Source organism: Microtus ochrogaster, chromosome 5, assembly GCF_000317375.1.
Source record: "Microtus ochrogaster isolate Prairie Vole_2 chromosome 5, MicOch1.0, whole genome shotgun sequence".
Classification (NCBI taxonomy): Eukaryota; Metazoa; Chordata; class Mammalia; order Rodentia; family Cricetidae; genus Microtus; species Microtus ochrogaster.
The window spans coordinates 79,396,845-79,415,268 of record NC_022012.1 but is presented as its reverse complement, the minus strand read 5'-3'; the positions used below and the strand labels follow the sequence as shown (position 1 = coordinate 79,415,268).

At 50.0% G+C, this 18,424-nt stretch overlaps 1 protein-coding gene across 4 annotated transcripts in view; it reads left to right on the top strand.

Moving 5' to 3' along the window:
• Positions 1-16,745, top strand: part of Tex264 (testis expressed 264) — a 33,052-nt gene extending 16,307 nt beyond the window's left edge. For all 4 annotated transcript variants that reach the window (XM_005347829.3, XM_026779082.1, XM_026779081.1 and 1 more), the window contains exons 4-6: positions 348-569; positions 12,876-13,044; positions 16,189-16,745. In XM_005347829.3, coding sequence (XP_005347886.1) covers positions 348-569; positions 12,876-13,044; positions 16,189-16,469 — 672 coding nt within the window. In that variant the 3' untranslated portion in view covers positions 16,470-16,745. The remainder of the gene's footprint in view (positions 1-347; positions 570-12,875; positions 13,045-16,188) is intronic.
• Positions 16,746-18,424: the final 1,679 nt, after the last annotated feature.

Sequence of the window (18,424 nt, the reverse complement as noted above, 5' to 3'; positions counted from 1 at the left end):
CGAATTATAAAGCTCAGACATCTTTTTGTTCTTCCTCCCCAAGGCTTCTGGAGGGTAGAGATCAAGTCTTCTTTTTTTTCTTCCTTTCTTTTTTTTTCTCACCATGATTCCTGAGTCATGTATGTAGCTTTAGCCTAATTGCTGAAGGAATGGGTGAGAGTCCTGTGGCAGGCTGCATAGACATGAGTCATAGCTGCTTTTGGTAGGTAACTCCATCCTTGTATCTAGGGCTCTGTAGCTTGCCGGAGCAGGTGGTTCCTCCAGGGCCAAGTTATCCCAGAAGAAGAGGGCCTGAGGTCTGAAGGCCTCCTTTTATGTGACACTGACCCCATGCTCTGCCTCTACAGGTGCCTCACGAGAAGTGCCGATGTGCAGTGGGCAGCATCCTGAGTGAGGGAGAGGAGTCACCCTCACCTGAGCTCATCCACCTCTATCAGAAATTTGGCTTCAAGATATTCTCCTTTCCAGCACCCAGCCATGTAGTGACAGCCACTTTCCCTTACACCACTCCCCTATCCATCTGGCTGGCTGCCCGCCGAGTCCATCCTGCTTTGGATACCTACATCAAGGTGAGACATGGGTATAGCATATGGAAGGTGGTCACTCAGATCCCTTGGGTGGTAACCGAGAAGATGGTCCAGGATATGAGGAATAAGTAGTTTGGAGAGAATAGCTCTCTGAGACCCTCATGCACTTATGTTGGCAGAGACTCCTGGCTTCTCTTTCAGATGTTTAAGGTCTTAGGGTCAGACCATCTCCAAGAGCTTGTTCAGAAACCTGATGTGGTCAGATTGGCTTTGTCTCTGTGCTCACCCTGTCGCTATCCTGCTTGAGGCCTGAGAAGCTCTCATTGGCCATGTGTCACCCTGGCTTCGATGCTACTTTTGCTCCCACCCCCATCCCCCCCCCCCCCAAGGACTTGAACAGCAGTGGCAGGCTCTGCCTCCTTCATTTCTGACCTGGAAGGAAGTAATACTGGCAACACAGCCTATTTGGGGGAAGAGAGTCAGCCACCAAGAGATTAGACAGAGGGTTCTGTCTACAGAAGCCTTAAAAATCTGACCTGTCTGCACCCTTCTTTGATGTGTTACAGACTTGAAAGCTAAGGGAAAGACTACATCTTGGGCTTGGAAGTGACTGTTTATTCATTCGTTTGGCTTGTGTTTATAGAGTCCATACTGAGTGCTCTTCAGGACACAGTGTGGAACCTAGTGCATGAAAGAGGCATATACAATGAGGTGATGAAGAAAGGCAGCAAATATGGGATACATGGTAGGAAGTAGTGGGGACCCTCTTTGGTAGGGTGGTTAGAGATAGCAGGTCACTTCAAGGTGGAGTCCATGAGAGCTGTTGCAAAGAAGGGAAGGCTGTTTAATCAGGGGAGGGCAAAGAACAGCAAAGGGCTTGTTTGGAGAGTTTTGTTTGGTTGTCTTTTCTTTCCTGAGGCAGGGAATCATGCAGCTAGGCTGTTTTCAAACTTGCTGTATAGCTGAGGGTAACCTTGAACTCCTGGTTCTCCTTCTGCTACCTCTCAAGGTCTCAGATGACAGCTCTACTCCATCATTCCTGGTTTGATCTAAACGTAGTAAGGGTATGATGGGACACTCCTGGAATCCCAGTTTCTTGGGGGTGTTGAAGCAGAAAGACCTAGAGTTTGAGTCCAGCCTGGGTTACATAAAGAGATCTTGTCTCAAAGAATTATAAATATCTTTCTCTCTGTCTATGTGTGTATCAGTGATAGAAAGTTTGAAGGCAATCAAGTGCCAAAAACCAACCAAACAAGCAAAAAACCCAAAACAAACCTAACAACCAATGCAATGTTCTCTTGGAGTCATCTGTTCAAGATGGGCTACCCCATCCTGAGCTGGGTTAGGGATGGGGAGTGTGCTCAGGAGGCAGTCAGGATCTGAATGGAAATGTCCACAGGTTAGACTGCCTCTCGCTTGGTGGTTAATGCCAGCCTTCCTTTCTTCCAGACCATAAGTCACTGGGCAGTGACTGTAGTGATGCAGAACCAGCACAGAGGTTGGCGGTCTGTTTTGCGGTGTAGCTGTTGTACTAAAGCTGGGTTGGCTGTTAAGAAGGATGTTGTGGGGTGGCACAGGCTGTGTCCTGTTTCAAGGTAGTTGGAAGCATGATGTTGCTTTCCATTGAACTGTGGGAATCTTTTAAGAGGACCTGGTTTGGGGTAAAACTGGCTCTGTGGGCTAACAGTGGAACTGTTTGACATTTGCATGGGGTGTGGTTATGGCTGGGTGGCAGTGATGTCTGTCAGGCAGAGGCTTGGGAGCTGGGAGATGGTAGCCGGGAGCACTGCTAGAGAGGTCGTGCTTCCCTGGGCCCAGGGGTAGGAGGTGGGAAAGTGGGCTGGTATAATGGCAGGAAGTAAGATATAAATGTCCTAGGCCGCTCAAGTGAGGGCCTGGTGTACAGTGTTTTCCATCTTGTTTTGTCTATGCTGTCATCTTCAGTCTTGATGGCTAATCTGGAGGAGCATCCCCAGGAAGATATTTCTTGGGTTCCAGACCTCAGAACTGGGTGTGTGGCATGTGGTATAGTGGCAAGCAACTGAGCCACCAAAGCTTTTTCCTGGCTTCAGGGGTTTATTTTTAGATACCTTTGTCCAAATTTCCCTGCCCCTGACTGCTTCACAAGTTGCCTGGTTTCAACATCATCTCTTTGATGAAAGTCCTTCCTCCTGTCAGCTGCTCTCTGGGCTCTGTTTTCCTGGGGTGGTGGCAGAGACAAAAAGCCAGGGGTTTGGGGCAGGGTGAGGGCCATACCTGTCCTGTGTTTAGCCAGGCTTTGGGTCCTAAGAGACTAAGTTGACGGGGAGATGAGGAAGAGACTGGTTGGCCATAACTGCAATCTACAGGAGGTAGCTTCTGCCTCTCAGCACAGGGGACAGAACAGAGTCAGGCTGCCTCACACCCCTGCCTCAGTGCCCTGTAGTCACTGAGGTTACTAATGAGAGATCAGCATTTGTGACTCTCCTAACCCAACAACTGGCTGCTTTTTGACTTTGTGTACATACACAGCCCCCCCCCCCCTCCTTTCTTCTCTCTTACTCTCTCATTTTCTCTCTGGATTTGGGATTGCTGTGGATGTTCTTCAGATGAAATAATAGCAGCTATCACATTCTTTCAAGAGGGATGGTTTTGCTGGCAGATAAAGGGGAGGACTGACTTGACAGTCTCCCCTGCTGCTCCAGAGGCTGAGGTGGAGTGTATATGGGTGGGTGAGGACTAGGAGATGTATGGGTCTCAGAGAGCTTTGAGTTGGAAAGCAGCTACTGCCTGGCAATTGCAGATGTGCCTAACCCTGGGGCATTGGTTTCATGGCACAGCAAAGGACCCAGAGGTTACTGCAAGGAGCCAAAAAAAAAAAAAAAATGTTTTCAGGCTTCTTTGGTTTCTGGAAGGGATACCTGTAACCCATCTTTGTCATCTTTGTGATCTGCTTGGCAGCTCCCTGGCCAACCATATTTCAGCCTAGCAATCTGCCAGACTGAGCTGTAGACGCTGGAATTTGTTTATTTATTTATTTGGGGGTTGTTCTTTTTCGAGACAGGGTTTCCCTGTGAAGTTCTAACTGTGCTGGAACTCGTGTATCCAAAATGGTTTCACACTCAAGAGATTTGCATGTCTCTGTCTCCTGAGTGCTGGGATTAAAGGCGTGCACCATCACCTCCTGGCACTTGTTTTGTTTTGTAATACATGGTTTTTCTGTATAGACCTGGTTATCCTGGAACTCACTCTGTAAACCAGGCTGACCTCAAACTCACAGAAATCTGCCTGTCTCCACCTTCCAAGTGCTAGGGATAAAGGTATATGCCCCCACCACCAACCAGATGCTGCAGTTTCTGCCTTCAAAAATACTGCTAGGACTCTCCAGGCTGAACACTCTGGGAACAGTTTGTGTAAGGGTTACCCAGGTACCATGTTATCGTCTCTGTATGTAGAAGATATCCCAGTGTGGCCATTGTGCTTCCCTGAAGTGTATGGGCAGAGGAGACCACTCCTTAAGTCCCAGACTGGAGGCTGCTTCTTGCAGCTACAGAAGGGAACTGAACTTCCTTAAAATTACAAAACTACAGCAGAGATAATCGGTCTAGATAAGAGCCTAGAGCAGTGGACAAAGACCCACACATACCAAAATTCACCTCAGGTTAGAACTGTCTTTTGAAGTGCCCAAGGAAGGCTTTGGGTACATGTAGCCTTTAGGACTGAATGGTGAAAATAGGGTCCTGTGTGGTATTGTGTATGAAAGGTCCCTAGCATGACAGGAGAGTTGATCAGGATCCTTGAGGGCATTAGACTGACCAAGCTGCCTGACTGCCCTGCCCCATGCTTAACTCCCCTTCAGCAAGATCCAGAATCTTTTCCATAAACACCTGTTCTAGGGTTTTTTATATCCAGGCATTTCCAGGGCCTTTGTTTTGTTTTTTGTTGTTGTTGTTTTGTCTGTTTGTTTGTTTGTTTTTTGTTTGTTTTTTGTTTTTTTTTGTTTTTTTTTTGTTTTTTTTGTTTTTGCTTAAGCATCTTGTCCCAAGTTTAGGGAACCAGGGTCTTGTTCACACAATGATTGGTAGTAGGCAGGCCCCAGAAATCAGGTGTGGTTCTTTCACTATAGTGTTGGAAAGGGAGCTGTAAGAGGAGTTGCCAGAAAAGGGGTACCATAAAGGCCAAGACCTGGGATAGCTGTATTGACTGGGGTTGACCTAACAGGGGCTTAGAGTGGGAGGGAACTAAAAGCTATGCTGAGGTGTACTCTGTGGCTGGCAGCTTAGACCTGTCTTAACTGTAGTCACTATGCCTAAAGTTTTTTTTTAATTCAGTTAATATCTTAACCTTTGGTCTGGAAGAGGACTTCTGAGGCTCCACTGGTTTGCAAACTTTTTTTTTTTTTGGTTTTTCAAGACAGGGTTTCTCTGTGGTTTTGGAGCCTGTCCTGGAACTAGCTCTTGTAGACCAGGCTGGTCTCGAACTCACAGAGATCCGCCTGCCTCTGCCTCCCGAGTGCTGGGATTAAAGGCGTGCGCCACCACCGCCCAGCTTGGTTTGCAAACTTTTGTACTAGTTGAGATGAACCTGAGAAGATCCCCCCACTCCTGCTAGATGCATGATTATTCTGGATTTTGTGGATGCTGTGTAACTGCAGTGCAAGCAGAGTGAAGGGACACCAGGTCGCTTTCAGAAGAGGCATTTGTTTCTGAAGAAGCATCACTCTAATTAGAAATTGGAGCTGAATGGAAGCTTGAGGAGCTTCAGGTTGGAGGTCTGTGAAGTGGAGGTAACTGAACTCTTTAAGTGGTGGGTGGGTGATAGTTTGACCAGCTAGGATCTAAGGAGCAGGGCACAGCAGAGTGCCTGTGGAGTGAGTCAGCCTGATGAGCTGCATGAAGCTTAGAGCAGCCTGTTGAGAAACTGACTCTACCCACTAGGTTCTGAACCCTGTATTTGTGTCCACTTAGCCTGTGTCATCATCCGTGAAGGAGTTAGGGTGGGACTAGGAGAGGTCTATTAGGCCCTGGCTATAGGGATCCAGATGAGAAAGCCCCATGGAAAATTTGAGATCTGGTCATCTCTCACTCTTTGGCTACCATCTTGGCCCTGCCAACATGATATGGTTTCAAGCTTTATTTTAATAAGGAATGCTGAGCTATGATCAGGCTCAGCATGGAGCATGTGCTTACCATACACAGGCTAGCACCAAAATTCAAAGGGTAAGGTGGAGGCCCTCTTGACACCTCAGCTTAGTCTCTTATTCAACAATTAATTGCTGAACCTTCCTTTGGATGGCACTGTTCTGCACATGGGGATTAGTTAGAAGATAATCACAGGGGTCTTAAAGCATGTATGCCCAAATAGATGGCAAAAGCCTAAGGCCAAGTGAGGAAGTAGTGGGTGAATCTAGGCTCGAGTGGAGGTGGAACCAAGAGGCAGAAGACTTGTGGATTTGGCTGTACTTGGAACAGTGCCACAGTGGGCCTGAGATGACAGTAACATTCACCAGTTTGACACTGTCTCCAGCACGACTTGTTAGTGTTGGAGCCTGAGGCTGCTGGTCTGTCTTCCCATTTTCCCAGCAGGTGATCATTAATGGTGGCCTTGCAGCTGCTCTGAGCACAGGAAACAGCTGCCTCAGGCACCTTATTGGGCCTGAAGTCTTCACCCTCAGTGAGGTTGAGGCTTCTCCATGGGCTTTTCTCACAGGGTCTCTAGAGCCAGGTTCCCTGGCAGAACTACAGCCTACTAATGGGCCTGCTCCAGCATGAAGAGGAAGGCACTTGCAGTAGCCCAGAACATGGGATCAGGTGGCAAGCCCCTAGACTGTAGAGCCTTTCCCATTACCCTCGTTAAGAGCTTAGCCGTGTCTGAGAGTATGGGGGTGGGAAGTGGAGGGCTAGACTTCCTAGGAAAGGCACAAGCAGCCACTTTGAGGTGGTGGTAAGGATTATTTAGGTGGGAAGGCAAGTGCAGAAGAGACATTAGGATCTGCTAAGACTAGAGGGCCCAGGAGGAGTACCACAGTTTATGCCCAAAAGATCTGGCTGGGTCCTGCAAATACCAGGGAGCTGTGGATGGCATCTAGACCTTCTCACATGCAAAGGCATCCTTCATGGAACTGTTTCTGGAGATTGAGGTGTACAGGTACCCATATACTAGACCTTTCTCCTTGAAGCTCTCTGGATTCACCTTTTCTTTTCCCTCTGCTAGGACTGAAAGCACAAAGCCAGCCTGTGCTGGAATGGGAGCCACCACTCTCAAAATACCAGCTTGAATATTGTAGCTTGGCATCCCTGTAGGACTCTAGGAGCTGAGGCTGTCTGAATGGTGCTGTTTGGTTAGACCATCACCAATTAACAGAGAACACCTTCCCTAGGCAGATGACTTACCAAGGAAGAATTCTGTTGCTCTTCTCCAGAAAGCTTGGAATTTGGTACTAGGGAGTAGAAAGGATTCTGAGAAGGGAACTTTTTCATATAACAGTGTGCCATTTGATGACACCCTTAGATAAGAGGCTACATGTCTAATAAAGCAGGTAGGAAGGACTTCCCTGAGAGGTGGAGAAGGGGTCAAAGTGCCAGTTGGAGCTGAGAAATTCAGGGTTACTTTCTCTCCTAATTTTTCTCTATCCCACTTTCGCTGTCAGGTGCTTGGCTTCATGACTCCATCTGCACTGAGCAGCCTCCCTGCTGCTGGATAATCAGTCAGCAACGTTTTATCAGCTTGTAAGTCAGGCAGAGCTCAAGGTCCTTGACGACATAGACGCTGCATAGTGGCTGAATCTTTTAGGACGCTCTGGTAGGAGGGGTATGATCAGGAACATCCAATTTGGAAGATAGAGTCATGGCATCCTATGGCTGATCCACCAGAGCTCTAGCTGAATGCCCATTTCCAGGGCTACTCACTCAGGCTCCCTAGCCTTCTGCTCCCTTTCCATAAGGGCCCAGAAAGTCTAGAACAGGACTGAAATAGGGTTTCGCATTGTCCATCTATGCCCTGGAGAAAGGAAAGGCTGGACATGGTTGCAACCCCGAGGCTTCCAGGGAATCATAATTTCTCTGCTCCTTAGTCCCCAGCACATCCTGATACCTGACTGCTGCTGAGCACCCCCTCCATGAGCCACCTAGGAAGCTAGGGCCTGGGTAGCACCAGGGAGATGAACAGAAGTGTAAATTGTGTGGCGAGCTGCCGGCTCTGAGGTGAAAATGAAAAGTCTTCAGGCAACAGCGGCAGTAGGCACAGCAGGCTGGGGTGCCAGGCACAGCACCCAACCTCACTGCTTTACACTTCCCCGTTCTGCAGTCTTCCCCAGGCTCCTACCCAGGTCTGGCCCGCCCTGTGTAGCTCCTCTGTCTTCATCCCCTGCTATTTAGGTTTGGCCCTGGGCTAAACCTAATTCTAAGAAGGTCTTGATTTTTTGCTTCTGTTGTGTTTTTCTAATTTGTTGATTGGCATACAAAGAAGTGGGCCATCCTTTAGTGATCTTTGTGTTTACTGATGTTTATGGTAGGATCCATCATCCATTCTTTTGTGGTTTTCCACATATGCAATGCCTTGTCTTTAAGTAGTGAAGATTGGTGGGCTGGGCTGCGTCCCGCCACCCGGCTAGCTTTACCCGAAATAATTACATGGAAACTGTATTCTTTTAAACACTGCCTGGCCCATTAGTTCCAGCCTCTTATTGGCTAGCTCTTACATATTGACCTAACCCATTTCTAATAATCTGTGTAGCCCACGAGGTGGCTTAACCTGCGGCTGTGTCAGGAGTGAGAATCATGGCGACTCCTCGACTCGGCTGGCTTCTTTCTCCCAGCATTCTGTTCTGTTTACTCCGCCTACCTAATTTTATGTCCTATTAAAGGGCCAAGGCAGTTTCTTTATTTAACCAATGAAACAACAGATAGAAAGATGACCCTCCTCCATTACCTTGTTCCTCACTTCTCCTGAAATTATCTATTCTTCTACTTTTTAAGACTTTGGGCAGAGCTAGGGTGGAGTGAGGAGGGACAGGAAAGGAAGGAAAGAAGTAATCTAATCCTCCAGTTGGCTTTCCCTGCTGGCATTGGGGTTCCCCAGGACCTGATAGACGTTTAAGTTCTGGGCCAGAAGCTATTGTGAAGTCTGGTGGAGATGGGGTGGGGGTGGTCTGTGGAGGGGGGGAGGGAAGCTGATGGAAGTTCCTGGGCAGAATAATAACAATGTGCTGTATTCTAGCTGCAGCCTCCCCGCTGTGCCTCCCCCAAGCACTTTGCACATGCAGTGCAGACCCGCCTGAGGGACCTGCAGGGTCTGATCCCCATTTGTGAGGACCTCTGTGTGCAGGCGGGAGTCTATTGGTGTCTGTGTAATTAAAAATGAGCATGCATCATTTCCCCAGCGAGGAGAAGCTTCCACCTCGGGTGGGATGTAGCAGCTGCTGGCTGGCTTTGTGACTGCCTGTTTGTCCAGCTTGGTACAGAGCAGTGAGTAAGGCTGGGCAGCAGGGGTGATCAAAGAAGCCCATTGAAGCAAGAGGTAAGAAGGATGCATCAGGCAGAACTCATTTCTTTATGGACCTGGAGCTTAGGTCAGAGATGTGTGACCCAGTCCCTGACCTGCACCCATGGCTTCTCCATTTGGGGCATTTGTCACCTAGCTCTGAGTAGATTCTAGTCCCTCAGCAGTCTGGAGGTGGGATCCCCTTCAGTTTCTAGTCTGGCCTGACTGCTTCTGTTCCTTGACCTTCCTTACTTCTCGCTGAAGACAACACACAGGATGATATTCTCAGAGCAAAGCACAAAATATTCAGATCCTGTGTCTTACCTCCCATACCCCTGGATTCAGAGAGATCTACCTGTGGATCCTGAGAGGAAACCTTGGTCCATTATACCAGCCCAGCACCTGTGGGAGCCCTGGGTAGTATGGGCAGACACTTGCCCCAGCCCAAGAGATGGGCTTAGCCTGAGGTGAAGAGTAAGTTTCCAAGGTTGCTGAGATATGTGCCTCAGTATGGTAACCTTATATAAGGTGGTGAACTGTCTTTTTGTCTCCCAGTACTTCAGGGTAGGTCATCCGTGTTAGTGGAGGGTAGAATGAGAGTTATGCTGAAGTCTCCCTTTCTTATTTCTGATTCTGGAGGGCCTGGAGGTCTGCGTCTCTTCGGCCTTCGAGAGGACCTGATGGTCTGTGTGTATGCGAATGAGCTGCTCTAGGGTAGGAGTTTGTCAGATAACCAGTAGCCTTAATGACCAGGAAAGATTTCTCTGTCTTTGCATTGCTTCTACCTAGTTACTTAGACTGTGGTATTCCAGAGCTGATTGGGATGTCAAACCTATCCAGGCTCCCTTTCTCAGCAATAATAGGTTCTTGTGGCATTGAGCTAGTGTCCTTGGCCATTGGCAGTCTGCTCTCCAAGGGCTCCCTGGGGCTAGCTGAGGGAGAAGCAGCTGGCCTCACCTTCCTCCAATGATTTTCCAATATTTCCTGGTTCATCGGCATGCTGTTTGGGCAGCAACTCCTGCTGTGTAGTGAGGACCCAGAAGTCAGCCCATGGCTACCCTCTTTTTCCCTGGAGGCAGCACCTGTCTAGCAAGGAAAAGGCTTATTCTGCCTGAATACTCAGGGACAGAGCATATGCTGGTTTTGCCCCCCTTGTTATGTTTTCCCCCCAAGACAGGGTTTCTCTGTTAACAACCCTAGCGATCCGGGAACTCACTTTGTAGACCAGGATGGCCTTAAACTCACGGAGATCTGCCTGCCTCTGCTTCCCTAGTGCTGTGATTAAAGGCGTGTGCCACCACTGCCCAGCCCCCTTGCTCTTTTATCCCAAGTTTTCATTAGATTCATTCCTGCTTAGCAGAGCACAGAGGGGAACGTAGTCTCCCATGAAGGACAACAGGGACAGCTATAGGCCCCTTCTTTGCCTGAGGTCTAAGGTAGAAGTTTTAACCTTTTACCTTCTTCTTGCCCCTTTTCTGCTCCTGAGTCTGAATTTTGACAGGACCCAGTATGTGTTATAATGATTTGGGGTTGAGCAGGCTATGGAATTTTAATTAGCTTTATGCTTCCTTCCAATAGGGAGAACAGTGGGTTAGGTAGCAAGGGCTGGGCCACTGCTGGATTCAAGTCTGAAGCAGGCCTGGGCAGTTAATGTTCTGCTCCCTGAGTAGGAGGCTGCAGAGAGGTAGGGGTGGCAGAGAAGTGTAGCCAGGCCACAGTCTGCTCTCCATCCTCTTTCTCTCTGTTCTCCCGATGGCTTTGAGATGAAGGCGATGGCAAGGATGGAGGATGCAGTTTCCATGGTAACAGGCTGTCCACAGCCAGGCAACTTCAGAGCTGGGCTCTCCGGAGGAGGCAGATGCGCAGAGCAGCCACAGAGCTGCCTGCCAATGAGGGGGCTGGCAGAACAGGTGGCACAGGGTGGCTGTCTGGTGCTGCCCACCCTGCTGCCCAGCCTGGAAGAGAGGGTGGAAGGAGCACTACCCCCTCTTCCCTATTACTGTCATACTCTTCCAGAAAGAAAGGTTGGGAGGTAGCATGAGTTTGGTAAGGGTCAAGTCTAGGGTAGGAGCCTCTTTGTCTCTGGCATCTCTGGATGTACACAGACTTTACTTTTTCTCTTGAGATAGCTGTGCTCTTTCTGATACTGGCAGTTGGACTTCTCAAATGCTCAGAGTCTGATGATGTCAGTGAATGTCATGCTCTGGCTGTATTTGGGGACTACTTTTTACTACCGGGGAGGAACTGGACCTTCTTCCGGGAGCCCCCATGGCTTTAGCAGTTTGTTGAAGGAAGCACAGGTTTAACAGATACCTGTCCTCGGGTGCTGACTTTGGAAGAGTCCCAGAGCCTAGTAACTCCTACTTTTTGACAGTATGATCTTTTACTTCCCTTATAGTACATTGTCCTCAGGCTTATCCTGAAAACCAGGCCTTCGTTAAGCATGTTTAGAAACAAAGGCAGCCATCAAAACAAAATAAAATGTTAAAAGGTTTGACCTGAGAATGGATATGGAAGAGATCCTGGAGACTGGCAGGAAAGACTGGAGTCAAGACTAGTAAAAGTGATGAGCATCAGGGCTAGGGTATCTCATCCTGTGTTTCAGTGCCTGGATACTCAGGAGGAAAGGCTTTGCCTGGATTACTTGTGGAGATTGGATCTGAGCTGCCACTGACCTAGGCTGGGCCACCTGCCTCCACCTGGCCTCCTTGATATACTCTCTCTCTAGCTGGCACTGAAGGTCCTGGTTGGGTCCTCCTTTCAGACTTCTCATCCTTCATTTTCCCCTCCATGGCCCTTTTTAATTGGAGGAGGTTCCTCAACCCTTGGGTTGGACAGGCAGTCAGACAGGTGGAGTCCTGGAGTGGCTTCTCTGAACCAGGCGATAAGTCTCTCATTACTGTTAAGTGGAAAGCTCATTTTAGAGCTCACGGTGAGAGCCTGGCAGGTGCTATAAATAACCATGTTGTGAAGGTTTGCGGGTGAGCAGTGACAGGGCAGGGGCCTCACAGTTGTCTTGGTGGGTAATTGTGCCCCATCACAGGAAAGGGGGGCAGATTCTACATCGAGAGACACTTGCTCCCAAGTCTGGTGGTTCCTGCCTGCCTCGGGGCAACTCTGGCATACGTCTGCTGCTTTGATGCACTAGGGTAAGAAATACCGATCTGTGTCTAGGTAAAGGGGAGTGGAGTGTCTGTCAGAACTGGGGCCCTAGAAGCTGGTACTTTAGCCCATTAGGTAATAATATCCAGTGTCACCTCATGTCTTTCCTACCTACCCTGTAGCTCAGATTCTGCTACTTCTTCAGCAGAAACTCTAGGATGAGGTGTAAGGAAGTACAGGAGCCATATTTGATAGTTTCAGAGTTTGACAGACCTAGCCATGGAGATGTGGTAAAAGCAGTTTGTAGTAATATGTCTATACACAGGAGCTGGAGGCCCCAGCTTCAGGGGCACTGACCTCACCTGATTTCTGTGTCAGTCAGCATTGTCTAGGGGAGAAAGGGGGATCAGGTCACAAAGTTCTAGGATAAAAAGTCAGATAGATCAGATCTTGGCTTGAGTGCCTAAAGCCATGGTCCTAGCTATTTAGTCCTAGACAAACATAGGATTAGCAGGGCCAGACTTGGGATGTTTTAGCATATGACTTAAATTGCTGATCTAAGGATTCTTCGTCATGAGACCTCTGCTCCTGGAGTGTAGGGTCCTACGCCTGGAGTGCTCCTCGTGTTCCTCCTTCAGTAGGGGGTTTGAAGCCTGGAAGAGATTGGGAGAGAAAACACAACTAGCTCCTCCAGAAGGAATAGACTGTAGACAGTTCCCAGAGTTCCCTTGGGACAAGTTGGTCAGGGCCCTGTAGTGCTTATACCACATTTTGCAACACTGGTAGGAGCGGAAGCTGTGTGCTCACCCTCGGCTGGAGATCTACCAGCAGGACCAGATCCATTTCATGTGCCCCCTGGCACGGCAAGGAGATTTCTACGTGCCAGAGGTGAAGGAGACAGAGCGGAAATGCCGAGGGCTTCTGGAGGCCAGTGACACCCAAGTGGATGGCACAGGTACCAAAGGTGGGAGAAAAGGGTGGGGGTGGGACCCTGCTCCCTGCCCAGAGTCCTTTTCTGCACATCTCAGGACACAGTTGAGGCTCCTCTGTATAAGGAGCTGGCATTCTAGGTAGACACTACTTGGCAAAGGAGGGAAAGTGATACCTTACATCAGGACTCATATGCAGAATTGCATGTTCTCAGACATGTGCAGCCACATAAATGTGGATTCACACATGGTTCTTCAGGTAACTGGCTGAATTCACTTCAGATGCAATAGTAATTCTTAATGTCCTAGGCAGATGAGTGAAAGTCATCTGGATGGGACTTATCTGGAAGTGGGGCTAAACTTAAGTCCGAAGGTAAGAAAGGAACCACAGTGTTCTCCAGTCTCCAGTATAGGACACCTTCTAGAGCCCCTGCCACCAGAGCCCAGGCTATGCTGGCAACTAGAATGCCCTAGGCTCAAGCCCACAAGCCATTTACCTGTTCCCACTGTCCTGCCGTGATCTTGTATGACACTCATGGGCAAGAAACCCCGGTAACATGCCAGGTAATCCTGGGGGCCCCAACTTCTGACTGTTCTGTTATGTGTTATGTTAGTCAGAAATTCTAGGGGTGATAACAGGGCTGTAGGGAAAGGAACTATCCCTCTTTTTCACTTCTCTGGGAGTCTTTTTGCCCATCCAGTTTTCAACAGCCAAGGTCACTCTAAAGAGACATGTGTTGGCAGGGGCTGGTGCAGGGAGGCTACTGGGAGGCAGTCTCCTCTCCCTTGGGGCTTGTGTCCAACATAGTTAACTTCATCTGGAGTTAATTACCTCCATGGGGTACTGCTCCCTTCTGCTTGGTAGTGCCCGGCAGATACTCTTTCTGCCCCTACTGTGGGCACTGGACATGGCACAAGGTCAGCAAGCCCAGGCAACCCCCAGTCGGAAGGAGGAGTGCCTTGACCTTCCTACAACCTTCCTCTGCTTCCTGCCTCCTTGGCCCACCCACCCAGTTCCCTTCCCTCCCAAACACTGCCTGCCAGGAGTGTTAAAGGACGACTTGGCACTCACTGCGTACAGCTGGCTGCAGCCACAGCTCCCACACCCCTGAGGTCCTTGGCCTGTCCTCCCCACCCATCTGCCCGCCTACTCTCTACTGTGGGTGCTGTGGGATCTGCCCACTTTTGACAGAGGCTGTCCTGACTCCCAGGGTAGCCACTCTCCAGGTGCATGCCACTTACACAGCAATGCATGATGGGTGCCCGGCCACCCAAGGCTTGGCCTGTCCTTCCTTGCCTCCCTGCTGGGGCCCTGACTTGGACTGGGAGGTGAAAGGGGGTGATTAGCTGCCTTGTGCCTGTTATTACATTGATGTATTATTTAGCTCCACAGAAGCGATGAATATTTGATCTCCTTGCATTGACTGTTGGCAGAGAAGAGGGAGGAACTGGGTAAAGGTGGTAGCTTTGCATCCCCTGCCTAACAGCCCTGGGGATTCAGATGCTCCTTTGCTTTGCCTAGGGTCCTCTTTGAAGGGGCACAGGCTCAACAAAGGGACCTCCTTCTGTAGGACTGTAGGGCACCACTACCCTGCCTTGAAAAGTTCTTTTATAAGTAGTGTCCATCTGTTCCCAGCAGCCATCTTCATCTGGACTGAAGGAAGCACTCCTGGGCTCTATCCTCTGATCACTCTGAGGAGTGGGAAGGGAAGAGGATGGTCCCTACACCCAAGGGTCTTGGGTGAGCCATTAGGTAGATAGGTAGATAGAACTTGACAGTAATGGGGTCTGGGAGAAACTACCCCTCCGTTCCGTCTTTCAGACCTGCAGCCTTTGGGACACTGATAACAGTGTGAGTGGATGAAGAGCTGGAGTCCTGCCCCAGGGTCAGTGGGATTACCCATAACTCAGCGCTCCTCTGGCCTGCTTCTGTGGGAGCCACACCAAAGGCCTCAGGAAAGGAGCGGCCAGGGCCAGTAGTCTTGCGCTTTCAGGGCTCATCTCACCTTTGCTAGGAGGGCCCAGAAGACAGAATGGATTATATTGCTTCACCCTCACTACCCTAGGCCCCACCTGAGGCTCTAGGATAGCTCTGGGCCAGTGCAAGTACCAAGCAGTCTCCAACTGCTCCTGGCTCAAGACCTTATTACCTTGGAGACAGGAACTGGGTGAGCTAGCCTACCCTCCCCTTCTGTGATGTTTAACAGATTTGACAGCTGCATCTCTTTACTTATACTTCAGATGATGTGTTGACCATTTCCCAATCTAGAGTCTTGCACACAGTAGGCCTGGGATGTTTGTTCCTCCTTCCCACCTTCCACCTGCATCCAGTGCTTCTAGTTTGTAGAAATGGGCTGAGAGGTTGCTCCTGGACAGGGTATACAAAGGACCACTTGGAGGAATTACAAGGAGTAGAGGGGACAGATTGAAAAGCATCAATGGTTGGAGTAGGGACAGGGTGGATGAGCATTCCCCTGGGTTCTCTCAGGCCTATGAGGAGAAAATCTTTAAGATGCTTCATCCTAGCACTCTCCTTCCTTTTGACTGGGTGTTTCTCGGGATTTCTTCCTGCTCTTGCTTCAGCCCCTCCTTCATGGGGGATGCAGAGTGGTTAGGGGAAGGAGCCAGCTGATGTCCTGACTATCACTGCTCCTTCAGGAGGCTTTTGTGGGGGCATGGACTGGAGAACAGTTCTCTTGGCCCTTTCTTCAGCCCTCCTGCCTCACAGGCAGTGTTCTCTAGCTGTCCCTGGACAGACCACTCATGAGCCTGAAAATGAAGGGTAGAGCAGACTATTTGGGTCTCCTTTGTTCTACCCTCAGCGCGTCACCCTCAGGCTGAGTGGCCCTTAATGGACGCGGGGGTAGGGGTCAGTGGCTTTGTGAAAGTGCAGGGAACGGGAGCTAATTTAGGCTAGGGAGAGAAGTGCACAGCAGCTGCTCCTCTCTCCTGCTCTCTTCCTCCCTTCAGACTCCCTTGACTCTATCAGGGCAGAGGGCAGAGGGCAGCTGGAATGGGCCTCCTGAGGCAGGGCGACTGTATTATTCATGAGTGGATTCTGCGTGCTCAGTTCCTGAGCTGGTGGTAGAGCCCTTGCCCTGACCCTGAAGGAAGGACCTTTGACAATATGTGGGGGTTGGCTAACCAGTGCTCCCTTGTCCTGGCCACAGGAGCTGACACAAGCGATACAAGCTCTGTAAGCCTGGAGGTGCGCCCTGGCAGTCGGGAAACTTCAGCCACCACACTTTCTCCTGGGGCAAGCAGCCGTGGCTCGGATGATGGCGATAACCGCAGCGAGCACAGCTACAGTGAATCGGGTGCCAGCGGCTCATCATTTGAGGAGCTGGACCTGGAGGGCGAGGGGCCCTTGGGGGAACCCCGACTGAGCCCTGAAGCCAAGCTTCTGGGGCCTACTCGGGAGCTCAGCACTCCTGAGAGGGGTGAGGAGTGACCACAAGCCCTCAGCCCTCCTGTGGTGCATTTGATAAGGAACTGAGCAAACTCTCCAGCCCCCTTTTCCTTAACCTGCCCAGCTTAGGCTGGGAGTACCAGGGGCCTAAGTTCTCCTACCCCAAGCCTAAACCTCTTCACTGCCCTTTGGCTCCCAGGGCTGAAGGAGCCAGAGACTGTTATCTGCACCAGCCTCCTGGGCTGCCAACTTCTTGCGGACTCATTGGAGCTTCCAGAACCCAGAATAAAGTGGAATTACTTTCTTGTTTCCCCTGGATTTGAGTTGTGTGTTTGTTTGTTCTATGTTGGGTACAGACTGGCATTGGGCAGGAACACCCAAACCCCAGAGAGAAGGAACATGACTGAGAACTGACCAGAGGGATTTTGAAGGCCCTTCAGCCCTGTTCTATCACCCCAGTGGAGTCACCCCTGCATTACAGTAGCCATACAGGGTTCCCCTTGCTGCTGGATAGCAGAGCAAGGCGTGCCCTCCAGGTCTCAGGAGTAGGGAACTCACAGACTCCGTGCACCCCAGAGATGCCTTTGTGTCTGTAGTGTCCGTATGCCTGTGCTCATGCTGGGACCTTCTCAGCAGCTGAAGAGACCCCTGCCGGGCCTGCCAGTGTCTTTGTTCCAGGGTATGTGTATGTCTACCATGGGTGAGGCTGTGTCCCTGTGATAATACTTGGACATGGCTGTGTGTGGCTATGTGTGTATGTTGCTATTCCTTCTGTTTGCGTGGTCACATTTATATTATATGCATATTATATATGCGAGTCTAGCTAGATGGAGGCATTTATGTGGACTTTGTATATAGGTCTGTGTGTATGTGGTTATGTGCTCATGTATAAAATGTGTGTGTTTTACTGTGTCTCCATGTATGAAGCTATGAGTGTAGCTTTGTTGTGTACATGATTGCAGCTGTGTTGGGGTGGGCATGTTTGGCTGAGTGTCCATATGTACGTACTGCTGTGGCTGTGTGGCCAAGTCTGTGTGTACAGCTGTATGTATATGGATGTATAGATGCAGATTTTTGGGTGTTGTCCACGTTTATAATTATGGCTACATTTATATATGTGCAGTTGTGTACATGAGTGTAGCTGTGTCTATCTGGTGAAATGTGTTCTTGCCTGTGTGCCCAGCCAGGAGTGGTGGCTACACAGCTGAGTGTCATCGGTGATCTGTGCTGCAGTGGGATATTGCAGCTTGCTTGCTGCAGGCCATGTGATGGGCTTCTTGTGCCGCCTTTGTGTACATCAACATCTGTGTGGAAAGCCCCATATCTTTGGTGAGGCTGCCTTGGTGAGCGGGCTGGAAGTGTGGCTGGGATCTCTCTGCAGTTTCTCGCCTCTGCACCCTCCTGCTGTCAGCCCCTCTGCTCCAAGAGCCTGGCCTATCACTCACTCACCCCAGGGAGCAGTCGTTCCGAGCCAGCCAAAGGGTGAGAGCAGCCGGTGGCAGAGCAGGATCTGAAAGACGGCGTGTCTGTCTCCCCAGCTTTGTCTGACAGCTCTAAACCCTCATCCCGCTACCACCTTGTCTCCTATTAGTGGTTGGGCTTGTTTGTTTGGGTTTGATGTGTCTGTTTTGTTTAAAAAGCTGTGTTCTTTACAGAGCAAAGGGGCATCTGGTTTCTGTGTCCAGAGAAAAGGCCTAGCTTTGTCATCCCCCCTGCCCCAGGCGCCACATGCTCATGTAGGGAGAGATGCCTAAGGGGTCTGGGCATGTCATTTTATCACCTATCCGAGCTGACCTTGCGTCCACTGACACCTGTGGAAGACAGGTCAACGCTGGAGGTTTGGGTGGGGATATTGTGCCCTGGTGCTTATTGGGGTGTATAGATGTCAGGGCCAGATAGGACAAGCTCAGAGGCCAAATCTGAGCATAGACCTCTCTCTAGATCCTTCAGCACAGCCTGGCACTACAGAGCTTATCCACCACCCCCTACTCAGGGGT